The following is a 17,439-nucleotide window of genomic DNA, read 5'->3' as shown; positions in this document are numbered from 1 at the left end:
GTTGAATCTGGTGCCCCAATAGTGAAACACCCATTTGGCCCCAGATTTGCTATTGCAACAAAACAGCAATGTCTCAATTTCTTGGAAGGAAGCTTACTTACACCAGTTTGCCTTCTGAGTATGGCAGAGGCAGAGGGTTGGAGCCTCAAAACACTAAAACACTCATTTAACAGAAGGCGAGCCAGTTCGTTTCCCATCCAAATGAATCCTCTAATAAATATACTTTGATTCATCCACGAATGGGTATCAAAATAAATTACAAATTAATATCTCGCCCAGATCAGTTAATCTTCAATTAATTCACCCACAACTAATTTTCTGCTCAAGTTCTGCTCCAAATCTATTCCTCTGCACTTAATTTTGCTATTTGTTGTTCATATATTTCCCTAAATAAAAGCCTTCCCAGATCACCAAAAAGCAATTGTTGTTTTTTAAAAAGAATTCTCTGTGTTAGAGAAGAAAAAGATCCAAGCTCTTACAGCAGCATTGTACAGAGAACAAGAATAGTGGCTTAAACAAAAGTTTCCTCAATGATGCTTTGAGAAAGAAGCCATGTTCAGTTAATTCTCTACAAAGTAGTATTGTTACAAGTTCAACACATCTGGTGGTTCTTGCATGTGTGCCTACGACCTATGTGGTCCTCTAAAACTTGCCTTCTATAGAGGTGCTTGCTATACTAAATAATAATAGTAATAGTAATAATAATAGTAATATTTTTATACCCCACCCATCTAGCTGGGTTTCCCCAGCCACTCTGGGCGGCTCCCAACAGAATATTATAAACATGATAAAAGATCAAACATTAAAAACTTCCCTAAACAGGGCTGCCTTCTAAAAGTCAGATAGTTGTTTATTTCCTTGACATCTGATGGGAGGGCATTCCACCATTACCAAGAAGGCCCTCTGCCACATGAAAAAATCACTTCCACCAGGGGCCCACAAGCCAGAGGAAGACCCTTGGATCGAGTCCCAAGTTACGAGACCCCTTGCGTGTTACATTGTCAATGAGTTTTGGTATTCCTATAGTGTTGAGTAATGTGGCTAAACTGACATTTCTCGGTACAGTAATGATTGATGGCTCTTCACTGGCTTCTTATCATGCACTGGCTGTAACGGCCTTGGACGCTGCAGTTCTATACTTGTTAGGCTGTGACAGCAGCTATTAACGTCCCAGACTAGCACAGATTGCTCTGATGATTCTGTGTAATGGTTGTGTCTGAATGAAAGCAGCATGTTAAGTGTGTGATTATTTATCCTCCTTCACTCCGGCTTCTAATAACACTTTGATAAATGGCTGCTGTTTAGGAAATGTTTAAATTTTCTGCGGTGAACGCTTCTTCTGTTTTAGGGTAAGTAGAGTGGCTGGTGTCTACTATATTTTCAAGAGGAAAGGACCCTCATCTAAGGAAATTCCTTATGCCATCTTTCCCCACTCCAGTCTCTTGTGCCCCCTAAAGCTTCACCTAAGAGTTGGGGGCAGCACCCAAAAAAAAGAGAAAGAAATGGGAGGGGGAGAGTCAATAGTTCGCAGATCAGGCCTGCCAATTTTTATGGGTTAGACTTTGAGTGAACTAATTGCACAGCGGTGAAGGTTTTTAGAGTATCTTTTCGCCCCTGATTCTCTGCATTCTCACCTGCATAAACATATCTAGAGTTACAAACCACAAGTGTTCCTTCAAATTGCAATAAGGTAAGTAGATGCTTCCCTCCCATTGTAAACAAGCTGGGCGAAGTTTTACATCCAAATCGAGGTACCCCTGGGCAGTGGGCCAGCAGGGGCTAGCCAAGGATGGAAGCATTCCTAAAATGGGGCAAGGGCGAGCTCAGCCAACCCACAGTCATTCTCTCCCAACCATTCTTCTTCTAGCGGAGCTGCTTCAGATATTTGAAGGGAGGAGGGGACGCGATTTCAGTGGTGCCCACCTCTGCTGGGCTTGATCTTTCTCCTTGTCCTGTCACTTGATAGGGATCTGGGCAGCTGGTCTGATTCTGCGCACAGATCTGCTGCCATCACATGCAGTTTAGCCCTAAAAGAAGGGTGGTTTGGCCCTCCGCCCGACTGTGGGCTTCTTTCAAGGTTGGGCAGTGGCCAACTACTTGATGTCAAGAAACTGCTTTGAAAACATCTATGGGAAGCCAGTGCTTTGAAATGGGGAGGATAATGTCAGCCTGGTTAGATGTGTACACTTGGGGCCAGCATAACACTTCTTGAGTTTCCAATTCTTTCCCCCCCCACTCTTCTTTTTTGTAAACAGAATCAGCCAAATAGGAAGTAAAATTCGGCAGGTCTCTGTGGAGTCTTGATTCCCGACCCTTGTCTGACATTAAAAATACAGCTAAAAAGCTACTTTTCCCTCATTGTGGCATGCTATGAAATTAACTTTTATGGCAATATGCTGGTTCAGAGACCGCCAAGCTGTTTGGGCCCAGGGGCTCATTTGGAAATTGGATAAAATTACATGAGCAACACACACACACACACACACACACACACACACACACACACACAGCAACAAAGCACATACTACAACTGTGTTGGGTACCAAAAACTGTTGCTTTCAAGCCTCTTTCATCAAACAGAGGGGGGACATTCCCCAATGGGCGCCAGGGAATGTCTCTGCGGGTGCCATGGGTGTAGCCAAGGGGGAGCAAGGAAGGGCAGCCACCCCCACTAAATCAATGAAAATACATAGCTAACTGAGTTTTTGCACCCCTAACAAAAGGGCTGCCCCCCCCATTCTGGCTACGCCCATGGGGGCACCTGTGTGCCCGCAAGCACATTAACAACCCCTGTACTAGGTATTGCTCGCCGTTGTGTAATGTACTTAGTTCGCTTCTGTTACGAGTCCTAGGCAATGCTGTACAGCTGTTTTCTGAGTTATCACTTAATTACCATTACAAGGTTTCCAGAAAGATCAGAACCTGGGGGGGAGAGAATGTGACAAATGAATTAGGAAGGTAAACATTGGCCATCTGTTGAACAGCTCTTAGAAGAAGAAGAAATTCTACTTCTACAACCAAACCTGTAAATAAGAATCCAGAGACTCTGGTGAGAAATGTGCTGTCGTGGGGATATTTTCCTCCCTCTATCAATAGAAAAATAGGATGCCTTGATTTTATGCCCAGCCTTTCCTATCTTCAAGTGCTTGTTAAAACATTAGATTACAAGAAAGGAATATTGAAGAGTCATTTAGGGGTGTTTGTTTTTTTCTTGTCAGTGCTAAATTACTGTGGAGTAACACAAGCTAAGGAGGTGGTAAGTGGGCTTGTATGTTTGGCTTTTCTAGTTCCAGTTGGCTGGCACTCTAGGAGCAGATATTCTTGGAATATGCCATCTGGCAAACTGGCAAACACCCTGACCACGATTAAGCGACCGGTTTGGCTTGCAAAGTTCCACTCAAGGATTAACGCCTTCTATCTTCGCAGCATGCCTGCAGCCTCCAGGGTATAGTAAGCAGCATTTCTGGCAAGAGATGAATATGAACCGCTATTCATCCTGCAGCCTATCCTAGAGATCTTTAGCTGAGAGAACTGGAAAATGAAAGCCAATTCCTAATTTTTACTGCGTGTGTGTGAACAGGTGTCCCACTGGACACAAAAGTGGCTCGATATTTTGGATACGGTGGAGCAAATGCCTTCTTTTCTTTTGGCCTCTTATTGTCAATTTATACCAGTAGATAAATCTGCAGTTTTAAGTCCTCTTATCTGCAAGCAGCTGGCCATTTGAATGAAGATTTTATTCCAGCCAAAACAATAAAATTTGCTTTCAGCCCCTCTCTCCATTTCCCTGAAAAGTTGCACCAAGTCTTTTCACTGACACGAAAGGGAGTTTCTCCCCCTAGTGCTAATTTCTGCATGGGGTGGGGTGTGTGGAATAGACAAATTGCTCACACATTGTGGTTGGGGAGGGAAGTGTTAAACCTCCCCTCCCCGTCTGCTATGATCTTGATAGAAATTGTGCCTGACATTTAATTTACCAATCACAGTGCATGTGATTTAATCACATTGTTAACATGTAGTGTAGTTAGGCCCTTAGGAAGGCTTTCCCGCTTGCATTGGTCTTAAGCAACCAGCTGGCCAAGTTTTGCGATTTTAGTGCAAAGCAGAAAATTCCACAAATAGTGGCAAAAGTCTCTCAAGGCAGTCTCTCAAGCACTCTGGGTAGTGTAATCTGGGCTGGCCTTTTGGTGGGATTTGGTGTACAGCCACGTGATAGGAAGGGACTGGCTGTGAGATGTTGTGTTGAAGTCTCCAGTAGGGATGGGCAAATGTCAATGTTGGTTTCTCTCAGTTTCTGTTATTTCTAATCTCAATTTCAATTTGCCACTCTCAACACCAGTTTTGCATTTCTTTTCCCCTCCCCAAGACCCCATGAAAATTGTTCAGTAGTTTAGTGCACTTTTCTCCTACCTGTACATATTTTTGCGAGCAAATTCCTCTAATGCAGTGCATTTTTGTAGAGTCAACTGGGCTAGATTCAACTAAATTATGCTAGCGGAAGCCAGCACAATAAGCCGTATGCAATGGGACTCCCTGCTTCTCCTCTCCCCACATACCCCTGTGCCCTCCCCAAATCGGCTTAAAAGGATTAGGAGACACCCCCCCCCCCCCCGAACAGCATGAGGAGAGAGGAGAGGAAAAATTGTTTCATCGGGCAAGCAGAAATGATCTCCTTTGCGTGGTATTGAATTCCACCCTTTAGTTGTTTGGAGAACTCCATCGCAAAATTTAGACAAGTGAGAATTTTGAAGGATATCTGTGTTTTCATTTGGCGTATTAGTTCATGAAGTACCAATTAGCTAGGTTTAGATTAAAATGTGAATAGAACTGAATTGATTCCCCCCATCCCTAGTTTCTAGGAATTGAATTAATATATTTCTGGGACTACTTGTGTAGAAGAGAAGAACATTCCTGAGTTTATTTTGATTTTGTTTTTACCTCAATATATGTATTTTTTATTTTAAATATTTCTTTTCCTTTCAACAGCTGGACCTAAGGGCAAATGGCTGTCATCCAGATTAACAGCTAATTTGATTTATTGTTGTTGCTGTGTTGCGTGTAGATAAGGATTTCAGATCTTTGCAGGATCCAACCTTGTGTTTTAGTTGGCTAAGTTGCAATGTTTACAGGAACCCAGCATCTGTTCCATGAGAACTGCAGTTCCCCTTGCTTGGTGTATTCCGCAAGTGTTTAGCTTGAATCTCCTGGCTCTCCCAGAGCAATGCCTTGAGGGTGAAATTCTTAATGGAATAAGGTTGGACTAAAGATTTGAAAAAGTAGGTTGTTTTCTCAACATGAAAGGGACATAAATCTGGGACCTCTTCAGATGTTCTTGGGACTTAGGTTGCAATCCTTACCCCCACATACCCAACTGAATTTGAAATGACTCCTCAGGAGACAAAGTTCCATAGTTGTGCTGGTATTTCTATAGGCCTACCTGCCTCTAATGAAACTTACTCATGAAGGAAAACATGAAAAAAGTCAGGTTAATTACGGTATTAGTTCACTCTGTTCTTTTCCTGCTTCTGTGTTTCCACTGTTTGCATAGAATATTGAGGCTCTGTATTTTTCCTAAAAGGAGGAGGTTGTGTCGTGATCTCTTGACACAGCTAACAGAACTTTGCTTTGGTTAGAACACCTGGGTAGCAAAACATACCTTCTTCTCTTTGAACAAAAACTCCTATATTGTGGCCTGACGGTGTGACAATGGTGGAAAGGAATCACCAAACAAAACCTCCCGGTTGAGTAGACACTTTCCCCCACGCCCCTTCATAATAATAATAATGCTCTGTTATGGTGTAGCATCATTCCAGGAGTGTTTTAGGTGCAGAAAAGAAAAGGGTGCCCAGTCATCCATCACTGAAAAGAGGCAATATGCTTCTGAATACCAGTTGCTGTGAATCGCAGGTGAACAGAGTGCTCTTGTGTTCAGGATATTCTTATGTTCCTTATGAGTTGTGTTATAACAACAGCAGCAGCAACAACCTTTTTTCCAAGAGCAGCAAGGTTGTCAATAACAAGAGGCATCTCCCCCACCCCTGAAATAGTGTCAAAATACAGTGGTACCTCAGGTTAAGAACTTAATTCGTTTTGGAGGTCTGTTCTTAACCTGAAACTGTTCTTAACCTGAGGTACCACTTTAGCTAATGGGGCCTCCCACTGCTGCCGTGCGATTTCTGTTCTCATGCTGAGAGGTAAAGTTCTTAACCTGAGTTACTACTTCCGGATTAGCAGAGTCTGTAACCTGTAGCGTCTGTAACCTGAGGTACCACTGTATCCTCCTCCATCCTTGCCTTCATAGTGAGATAGCAAATGACAGGGGGGGGGGGGGAGCAATGGCAGCATTTCATCCCAGCCCTGTTGCAGCCTCTTCACTCAGTGTTTTGGCAGTTCTGCAAAGTGTGCTCAAAGTGATCTGCTTCCATATTTCATGCTGCCACAGAAGAGTCACAAACTGCATTTTTTCCAGTGCAGTAAAACATTGCTTTGCAACTCTCCTTTTGATGGGAGCAAAATATGGTGCCTCTTTCAGTCCCTATCCTGCTCCAGCTTGTTCTGTACAAGGGAACATTTTGCGCTGTGATTCGTTGTTGCTGGGTGTGCTTGGCTTCTTTTCAGCCTTTTCTGTGTAAAGTAAGCAAAGCTTGTGTGTTAGCAACAGGAAAACAGTGGGGACCTCAACCCAGGGGTTGAACAAGTGCCTTAGAAACCAGTTGAATTGATGTTCAAAGCAGATAGAATGTACTTTTCAGTTTCAAACTGAATCACATGTGCAAAGAAGAATAAAAATCCTATGAATACTGCCATTCTTCCACAGCCTGGTACCTTCCAGCTGTTTTGAACTACAACTCCCATCAGCCCCAGCCAGCACACCTGTAACATAGGAATCTGTGCTGACTATGGTTGAGGGGAGTTGTAGTCTAGAAAAGCTGGAGGGCACCAGGTTGAGGAAGCCTGCTTATACAGATACATCCTGTCTGACTTACACAAGTCTTTGTTGCAAGACTCTTGATATATAATTTTGCCTCCATTGGAATGGGGCTCATTCACTTTAGGTTACATGTATGAGGATTCCTTCCTTTCCTGCTCTCCAATGTTAATGGAGAAGTGGCATTAGCAATCAGTATAATGCATACAAGGAGCACAAAGGAAACGTTTCTTCTCCACAAACCTAGAAAGAAGAAAGCTGGAAGTCCGGCAGGAAAGACAATCCATGTGCAGCACAGATCTCTGTGCATCACTCTTGCACCATATTGCTTCCTTTCCCATCTAGATTTTCCTGCCTTCAGTTGGGCTTCCTCCATTCAGCTGCTTGATTTATTTCCTCTTCTCTTCCCAACACTCCATTCCCAGCTGCATCCTTACACAGAACTGTTTTCCCCCTGCGAGTGTAGAATTGAAGCGTGAACCTGCCTGTATGAGAGAGAAAGAGAGAAAGAGAGGGAGCATCTGTCTTGCATGCAAAAGGTCCCAGATTCAGCCCTTGGCATCTCCAGGTGGAACTGGAAATATCCTCTGTCTGAAGTCCTGGAGCATCACTGCCAGTCAGAGTAGACAATTCGCAGTGCAAACTAGATGGGCTTTGGTCTCCTTTTGAACGAGAATCATTAAAAAAATCTTGGGCTGCCCTGAAGACCAACATATTTATTTTGGAATAAACTTTTGAGGACTACAGTTCACTTCATCCATGTTATTTTGAGTTGCAGGTGAGGGGCAGTGAACACAGCAAGGAAAAGGGGAATAATAATAATAATAATAATAATAATAATAATAATAATAATAATAATAATAATAATAATAAAATAAAAAAATAATAATGGACGCGGGTGGCACTGTGGGTTAAACTACAGAACCTAGGACTTGCCGATCAGAAGGTCGGCGGTTCGAATCCCCACAACAGGGTGAGCTCCCGTTGCTCGGTCCCTGCTCCTGCCAACCTAGCAGTTTGAAAGCATGTCAAAGTGCAAGTAGATAAATAGGTACCGCTCCGGCAGGAAGGTAAACGGTGTTTCCGTGCGCTGCTCTGGTTCGCCAGAAGCAGCTTAGTCATGCTGGCCACATGAGCTGTACGCCGGCTCCCTCGGCCAATAAAGCGAGATGAGCGCCGCAACCCCAGAGTCGGTCACAACTGGACCTAATGGTCAGGGGTCCCTTTACTTTTTTAATATATCCTGCCCATCAGGCTGGGTTTTCCCAGCCACTCTGGGTGGTTTACAACAGAAATAAAAACACAACAAAACATCAAACATTAAAAAACAAATATCCTATACAAGAAACAAACAAACCAATTCAACCCACAAATGATTGCACTGAATCTCTTTCGCATTGTGTGTAGATGAAAGTTACTGGAGGCTTTTTACCATTTTGTGGTATTTGTATTTATTTGCCAGTAAATAAATTGAGCATAGATGTCCACAACTTTACCATTGAGAAATCTCTGGAACCCCCCCCCCCCAATCTTCAAGGAATTCAACTTTGTTCTCTGAACTTCAGTGTGCCTCTGTTGAATGCTGGACTCTATACACACATTTACATATGAGGAAAGGAGAGGAGTTGGGAGCAGAAAGACATACCCTCTGGTCACTGTAGAAGCCAACTCATGTTCTTAACAAAAGTGGGGTACTGAGCAGGAATGCTTTGCCAAGACTATTTACAGGTCCCAGGTATGCTTCAGGCAACCTGCCTTGATAGAAAGTGAGAATGAAGAATCACTGCCCAGTGAGTGCATTCAGACCAATCCCAGAGTAACATATTTTTGCTGTAACTTGAAAGTTAGTTTAAGACACCAAAGGTGTCATAGACTTTGAAAACACTCGAACTCAGAATGCAAGGGAGAAACATGCTAAGAGGAAGGCACGCTTGGCAAATCCACACTGTGATCAACTCCCACCTGGGAACCAATGTCCCCACTTTGGAAGGACGTGTGGGTCCAGAATTGGCCTCCACAGTCACTTATGGACTCATTGTTAAAACTGTGTTTATGGAAGACAATCTTACTCGGCTACAAGTGACTGCCAAAGAAGAAGAAGTCATCTTCTATGCATTTTACCACTGGCCATGCATACAATTAGTATATTCTGCATTCTTCCATATCTGTTCTGCATATGAGTGTAATGCAAAAATTCACAGTCAGTCTGTGATTTAATGCAACCTTCGCCCAAGGAATGTTATGTGCAATTTGCACAGCTCTCTTGGTAATCACCCTGTCTTTGTAAAGTAATTAACAATATCTCCTTAGCACCCCAGCTTCTGTCTGTCCTGCTGGGACCAAGATATTTACAGCTTTGTGGATTCCCTCCCTGCAGAGAGATGTCATCTCTCATTTATTCACCATGTTTACCATGGTCCTGAAAGGCTTTATGGCAGGAGGCAATAAAGATCTCATTTCAAATTTCTAGTGTCGCTTTTAGTGGGCAGAAACAGCAATACTGTAGCTAGTAATTTTATGGACAGACAGGCTTCTGCTTCTTTGTGTCTTGTGCTCTCAAAAACTACAAAAATTCGGCAAAATCAGTATGTGCACACATGTGCAGGGGTGTGCAAGTTTGCCTAATTTTGTAGAATTGCAGCACAGTTTGAAATTCCTACTTCTGAAATACTTGGTTCTCCCTCTGACTCCTGTTCTCTACGCTCATATAACTTTAATTTCCTTATTTACTGACACAAAATCTCAGAAAGAAACATGGACTTTTCTTGTTGGGAATGTGCTCCAGGCCTCTGATTATTTTGGCTGTCTGTATCTTTTGCAGGGACACGGGTGGCGCTGTGGGTTAAACCACAGAGCCTAGGACTTGCCGATCAGCAGGTCAGGGGTTTGAATCCCTGTGACGGGGTGAGCTCCCGTTGCTCGGTCCCTGCTCCTGCCAACCTAGCAGTTCGAAAGCACGTCAAAGTGCAAGTAGATAAATAGGTACCGCTCCGGCGGGAAGGTAAACGGCATTTCCGTGCACTTCTCTGGTTCTCCAGAAGTGGCTTAGTCATGCTGGCCACATCACCTGGAAGCTGTACGCTGGCTCCCTTGGCCAGTAAAGTGAGATGAGCGCCGCAACCCCAGAGTCGGTCACGACTAGACCTAATGGTCAGGGGTCCCTTTACCTTTATCTTTTGCAGCACTACAATATTCTTTTCAACCAGACCTGTACAGTGTTCCACTGCAGCGCAGATTTATATGAGTGTTATGATATGCCCATAAAATGAATGCATGAAGTCTGAATAACTGAATTTACCATCCTTGAAGTTCTACTCTATAGAATTTAATCAATTAAAGAGATACTTGGGTTCTTTAAGGAGTACTTGGCCGTTTATTTCCTAATCTGGATCTCTCTACTCCAAATGCTCTGCTAGCAGCAGACTCACTGAATTCAACGAGGTTTATACCACCAGGACATAGGTAGTGACGTGTCCCATGGTGTGATGTGAGAGCACATGAGGCCTCACCTTGCTATTTTATGAAATCACTTATACACTCATTCACTCTACCCACAAAACAATACTAGTCGGTTCCTGGATGGTTGACCTCCTGGGATTCACATGCAAGGGGACCACCTTGGGTTCTATGATGGAAGAAAGGCAGAATATAAATATAGGAATGACTATCATGGTTCTATAGAGTATTCCATCCATGCAATCTAGGCAAAGTGGTAGGACACACTGAGCACATTGAACTCAATGGAACTGAAGTGTGCAGGTATATTTAGTTTCTTGGCTATGTTTTTATCCCACCTTCTGACAATGAATGTCTCTCAAAGACCCTCCTAAACTCTTTCCAGCCTGAATCAAGTTCATGCTCAACATTGGTGAGTGAGGCTCCTTAATTGTGTTGGAACAGTAGGTTATACTTTTCTTGAAAATCACATCTGCCACTGAGAATTGATTTCCCCCCCCCTTTTTCTTCTTCTTTCACCTGTTTTTATAAACTGAGCCCTTTTATGTCTCTCTTTTGGAGGGATAGGCCAGCAGGAAGGCATCAAAATAACCAGTGATGGGGAGGGGGTTTGTCTGTGACCTGCTGAGATTTTCTGTACTTGTAACAAGGAGTCTGGCTGCATGAGGTCAGTGAACAGAAGGACCAGAGTAGCCATACCACAGCCTGTTGCGATCATGACCTTTATTTCAATAGAAACTGGTAGCGAGAGGAAGGATGAACGATCTGAAGGGCAAGTCAGTGTCACAGTTGCAGTTCGGTCCCAGATGATGGCTCTGCTTATAGATAGGCAGCTTTGCAATATGTTTCCATTGTCAGTTGCAGAGCTTTTCAAGAGCTTGCCTTTTGTGTACGGGCCAAAAGATATGTAGGGTGGCAGTTTGAGAATGCAAGGAGAGTGCTGTGATAATTATAGGCATAGAACAGCTGCTCAAAACAGTCCCACAGGCAAACATTTGAGCTTGCGTCATAATCCCTTGTGCACAACCCTCCTCCCTGCCTGTTACGCTTCTGTTTTCTGCTATTTGGCTTTAGCCTGTCTTCCGTGTGCAAATGTGCAATTAGTTCACAGTGCGTGTTCTAATATGAACTCACACTGTTCCTGAGGACTTGTTCTCCAAGTCACCTTTTGAGCATCTTGACATTTCCAAAGAGTTCTGACCTCCTCTGTTGGTCTTTGAGAAACCATCAACATGGGGACGGAGACATCAGCTTCTTCAGACAATGCAACTTTGGGCAATGTCTTCTGAACATCAAGGGGACCTTGCTCCCTCAAAATGAGGGGGGCCAGAACTGCCTCAGCCCCTAGGAGTCAGAGTCTGTATATGGGAAGCTTCCAGACAACCTGTTTATTGAGCATTTGTTCTGTGCACAGAGAGGTTATAGGATGTTGTGTCAAGCAACTGTTTCCCCTCATTTTCTAGTTCATTCCCCATAGCTTGCCTTGTCTCCAGAAGTCTGGTGTGGGGGCAGGGATTGGGTTTTGTCACACAAGAGTGCTAGATGAATTGGAGCTGTGAAACCTGAATTTGCCAGTAGGCAATGGCGAACAGAATCCCCACCCCAAAATAGTGACAGTCTGCAGGCCCCCATGTGAGTAAGAGGAGACATGACAGGAGTGTAATAAAATATACATGGCATGGAGAAAGCGGGCATAGAGAAGTTTTTCTCCAGAAGAAGAAAGTCATGGACATGCAATGGTGCTGAATGGTGGAGGGTTTGGGCTAGAAATTAGGAAGTACTTCACAAAGGTGCATTGTTGAACTACAGAGTTTGCTCTCACAAAAGGCAGTGAGGCCACCAATTTAGATGGCTCTAAAAGCAGATTACACAAATTCATGGAGGTGAAGGCTAACAGTGGCTGCTAACCCTGGTGCATAGGAGCCAACTCCTAGGGGCTGAGGGGGCTTCGTTCCCCCAATAAAATATTAGAAGGGGCTGGGTCCCTCCAAAGTTGATGGGCATTGCCATTCAAATGGTGTGCGTGCATTGTGTCATGTAGCTGATTATGCAGGGCGGGGCTTACCTCCCCCCCCCCAATATTTTATTCAAGTTCACACCCCTGTCCTGATGGCTATGTTCTACCTCCACTCTCAAAGACAGCATGCTTCTGAATACCCATGTGAACCAAAGTTATTTTGTTGCATGGCTTTGTTGTTGTAAGTCAGTCTGAGTTGCTTCTGCAAGAGAGAGACAGAAGTGATTAAGTGAAAGAAAGAAAGAAAGAGAGAGAGAGAGAGAGAGAGAGAGAAAGAAAGAAAGAAAGAAAGAAAGAAAGAAAGAAAGAAAGAAAGAAAGAAAGAAAGAAAGAAAGAAAGTAAGTTCCAGTGGGGCTAAATTTATCAGATTTAGCAACCTTTGCCTCTCCATTTTTCTGTAAAGAAGCCCAACAAACTACCAGTTATTTCAGGGGACCATATACCAACTCTCTGCACAAGCAACATATTCTAGGCTATTGCAGTCACATAAATAGCACCGTTCACATTTATTGTGGGCCAATTCCATCACTCAATGAGATTTTCCATGCACTGACTGTCCCTAGGACTCTCTTTGAACTGAGAACGGTTGGTATTCTACAAAACTGCCTGGCTTCCCAGAGTTGATTTATTCCAAAATGGCAGCATTTGAAACATTGCCCAGTCTTTACTGTAGCAATACCATATCTGAAGAAATGACTCAGTGTCGCTAAATACATTAATACAATGTGGCATATTTTCATTTCTTTTATCTTTCCTGTAGATTGCTTTAACTATCCAAAAGACGGACCAGCATCTCCAAAGAAGTTCAAGAACGTCTCTGAGCTTGACTTCAGAGGCAGGTGCTCCTCTGTGTCCTCTGAGTGGGCCTTGGTAAGAGTTATCCCAGAGGAAGAGATGACGGAAAACAACCTTCAGGCTGTCCGGGTTATGGTGACCAGTGATGGAAGCAGGTATTTTGGGATGCTTGGATTTGGGAACTGAAACCAGCCTATTTCCCAGCAGGAAGGAGAAAACATGGTTTAGGAAAAGCCAGGCATTGTAAAGTCTGTTTGTTAAAATAAACACAGGAGGTGGTATGGGGGAAGGAAGGATGATGCACCAGGAACATTATTTTTTACAGCTGCCTTGAACCTCTTGTGGGCATATGATTAACTTGCAGGAAATATTTACATCCTACACAAAGTTCTGAGTCAGTGCTTTGGGGAGAGGGATTTAATTGAATCAAGACTGGTTCTGCCTCTTATAAAAATTACAGTATTTGAGGACTATTAGAGTTTTCAGGAAAGTAGCACATTCTAGGCCATGATTTTCATCGCCAAAATATGAAGAAGTCCTGCCCTGTTTTGCACTTTAATTACTTTCGCTCAAAGGTAGCCAAAGTGGACTAAAACTCACATCATCCATCGTCATTGGCCTTGCTGGCTGGGACTGATGGGACACAGAGTCCAACAACATCTGGAGGGGAGCACACTAGGTCCATTTATTGCAGCTCTCCTGGTTTGAAGAACCATCCAAAACCCAAACATAGCAAAGTTTTATGAAAAAAGGGATTGGACATTGGTTAAAATGCAGAAAATATGACTAGGAGCAAAAAAATTGGGGGAAATAAGATTTTTTTAGCCCCTGAGAACAAGCAAAACTTGTGTACACAGTTTTCATAAATAATAATAATAATAATACTTTATTTATACCCCGCCCATCTGGCTGGGTTTCTCCAGCCACTCTGGGTGGCTCCCAACAGAATTAAAAGCACAATAAAACATCAAACATGCAAAAGTTCTATACACCTTATATATAAGCAAATTGAGAATGCTAGTGGCGCAGCGATTAAGAGTATGCCTTTGCTTCTATTCCAAATTCTTGCATTCTGTATTCATTTCTAAAATGAAATAAATGCATGTTTGTTTCTTCATAATTCTTTTCGGGGGGGGGGGGGGTGATGAAAATATAGAGGCAAATGGGAGGAGCAGTTATTGGAACTGGTGAGGCATTGCATTGCATTGCTTTGCAAATTGACCATTCTGTAGGCAAGGGGATCTTGGATTGCTCTGAGAGTGTCAAGACATGAGAACTGTAAAACTTGAAGCATAGAAACATTGACGTAAAAACTTTGCAAAAGCTTCCTGAGGCACTGCAAATTGATACAACAAGGGAACATTTTGTAGGGAGGAGGGGAATCTCAGAGTGCTCTGAAGGTGCCATGACATGAAAACTGTCCAGCTTGTTGAAGTGGAGAGCAACTGGGAAGCTTAGACGATGTAAGGAAAGGAGAGAGATTCAATTCAGTTTGCATTTAAAAGTGAACCTACCTGATGTCAGGGCGGGTGTCAGGAACAGGTCAGCAGTAACTCACAAGGTGTCAGTGAAGTTAACGCTTTACTCAAAGAAACAGCTCAGGCCTAATGAGTACAGCAACTCTTCCCAGTAAGTCTTGGCCCAAAGAGGCAGTTGTGAGACTGATGGTTCCCACCTTCCCATAGCTCCCTAAGTCACCTCCTTCAGTTCCTTCCCAAGCAATCTGAGGCTCCATTGTCTTGCCTGTTTATGCTCTGCACTCTTCATGCTTCTTTAGTTTCTGGGAGACCAGGGGGATGAGAGCAGGTCAAAGCAGAATGGGGACACCCCTTGGCATCTTTAGCAGCCTGTCTCATATCTGTCTTGCTGCCCCCCAACCCTGCTCTCCAGCCTCTGCTTCTGCCTCTGAGTCTGGACTGCTGTCTGCCACAGCCTCTTCCTGCTCACTAAGCTTTGTTGCCTCTTCCATTTCCAACACCTCCTCCTCTCAGTCTGCTCCCTCTTCTTCCTCTGACCACTCATCATCATCCCACCACCAATTCTCAGGCTCTGAACCATCTTCCCTTAAGGGTTCCCCAGCTGGTGTCTCCCACCATGACACCTGATTTGTACTTTCTGAAACAACAGTGAATTCAAACACAGCCATCCTTCAAAATTCACATTTCTCCAGCGAAGTAATGTGTACAAAAATGCATGTATTTGAGTAAGGGGGGGGGGATGCATATACTAATTAAAATAGCATAGGAAATAACGTAGAAAACACATTAAGGGAAATTGACTTGCAAAAATGTGTGTATTAGGCAAAATTGCACACAAAAGCATGTAAATTAAACTAAAACGCTGATCAATTTTCTCGAGTTCTTTTAACACCCCCCCCAAAAAAAATATTGGGGGAAAGGGAAGCTGAGAGAAACAGAGGCTGACAGATCCATGCACCTCTAAGAGAATGTATCCTGTGGCATAAGAAAAGCCCACCAGTTCCGATGAAGAAACTCATGGGTTCCCATCAAGCTTAGTAAAAATATCTATGGTGTGAAACAGATTTCTGTATTAAATTCAGACTGCCTCAAATTCCTGGAAAATGCTAAAAGTAATTGAAGAAGCTAGTGCCTTTGCAATCAGTGCTAAGCTACTGTGAATATTTAAGTTGCAACTGCTCAGCACTTTCCAGTGACCCATGCTTATGAAGACAGAAGGGCAGCTGTGAAATATTTGACGGGCAGTTTTGTTCCACTTGCTGGCCATATGCTATTATTGTGACAGGTCTTTCTCTTTTTTGCTTCTTAGCTCAGATCTAGAGCCTGATTTTGATGGGGACGCATCTATCTCTGAAAGTGATGAAGGGCTGTTCCCATTGCCTGAGCCAAGGACCAGTGCCCCATCCCTACGAAAGCCTCTGTTGCGGAACACAAGCTTGGGGAAGAAGGAAGAAGGCCATGAAAAGTCGAAGGCTGCAAATGGCAAGTTCTGTAACAACTCAATCCATTCACGCCATCAAGGGGTCATTCAAAAGCTCTTGTTGTCCAGAGAGTGATTGGATTTAACTGTGCAACTTGTGAGTGTTGGGATTCCAAATTTCCCAAAGCTTTTTAGCTTTCAGGAGCTTGGCCTTAGCTTGCCCACACCTACGGTAGTCAGGAGGAGAAGAGGGTGGAGCTCCAGCACCTTAGATCTGCTGAAGTTAGAGTAAGTTAGATCTTCTGAAATGCCTAGCTCCAGAACTATTAACAGTTCATGAGCCTGTCATCTTTGGTAACTGACCACTCTAACCAGATTCCACTGTGACACAGCCAATGGCGGTCAGAGGGACTGTTACTCTAAAGCACTGCTGGGGAACCCTTGGCCCTCCCGGTACTTCTGAACTACAGCTCCCGTCAGTCCCAGCCAATATGGCCAAAGGTCAGGTATAATGGGAATTGTAGTCCAGTAACATCTTGGTGATCATAGAATGCCCACCAATACTCAAGAGCAGAGGTAGGAAACCTGTGGCCCTTCAAATGTTGATGAACTGCAACTCACACCATCACAGGCCATTGGCTGTGCTTGCTGGTGCCGATGGGAGGTGTAGTCCAGCAACATCTGGAGGGCCGATGGCTCCCCACACCTGCTCTAGAGAGTGGGGAGGGGATTGTAGAATTAAAAAGAAAAACATCGCACAATACATCCAAACAACTGAACACAACACCGCAAAAATGCATAGGCCTGAATTTTCATGGTTGCAAGGTAAGTGTCATTAAACACAATAATACTGATAGAATCCTGAATAGGTTTCATTCTTGTATTTTTCCATTATTTTATTTTTATCCTTGTTTCGTTTCAAAAGACCAAGGCTTCTCATCGTGACCTGCAACCGCTCTGCAACCACAGGGTTCTCCAGTTGCCTTTGATGTGAAATTGTTCAGAGAAATATCAAGTGGAGGTTAATTCGGTTTTTTGCTCTGACAGCACATTGCAAACATAAATTTGCAGAACAATAACTTGATAAAAAAGGCAATATTTTAATCCAAGCACCCCAGGCAAAGAGCCTTGTATGAATTAAATTGCTGTTTGAATAACGATTATCTTTGGAAATGCAACAGGGAACTGAAGAGGTGTCCAGCTGAAGAGGACCATGTGTAATAACAGCAAAAGCCTTTCTCTTCCCCTTGCTTTGTTTTGGCCAAATAAAGCTCAACTTTTTCTCTCAAGATCAATCTATGTTACAAATGTTCCCCTGTTATCTTACCTCCAAACTCTTCATTG

The 17,439-nt window shown here is 43.5% G+C and overlaps 1 protein-coding gene across 1 annotated transcript in view; it reads left to right on the top strand.

Moving 5' to 3' along the window:
• MICAL2 (microtubule associated monooxygenase, calponin and LIM domain containing 2) overlaps positions 1–17,439 on the top strand; it is a 139,931-nt gene that overhangs the window by 91,313 nt on the left and 31,179 nt on the right. Inside the window, exons 26-27 of the mRNA XM_077930351.1 lie at positions 13,163–13,352; positions 15,985–16,157. Coding sequence (XP_077786477.1) covers positions 13,163–13,352; positions 15,985–16,157 — 363 coding nt within the window. The remainder of the gene's footprint in view (positions 1–13,162; positions 13,353–15,984; positions 16,158–17,439) is intronic.

This window comes from Podarcis muralis, chromosome 1 (assembly GCF_964188315.1).
Source record: "Podarcis muralis chromosome 1, rPodMur119.hap1.1, whole genome shotgun sequence".
Taxonomy (NCBI): Eukaryota; Metazoa; Chordata; class Lepidosauria; order Squamata; family Lacertidae; genus Podarcis; species Podarcis muralis.
The sequence above is the reverse complement of the archived record's forward strand: the minus strand, read 5'-3'. Positions and strand labels throughout refer to the sequence as shown.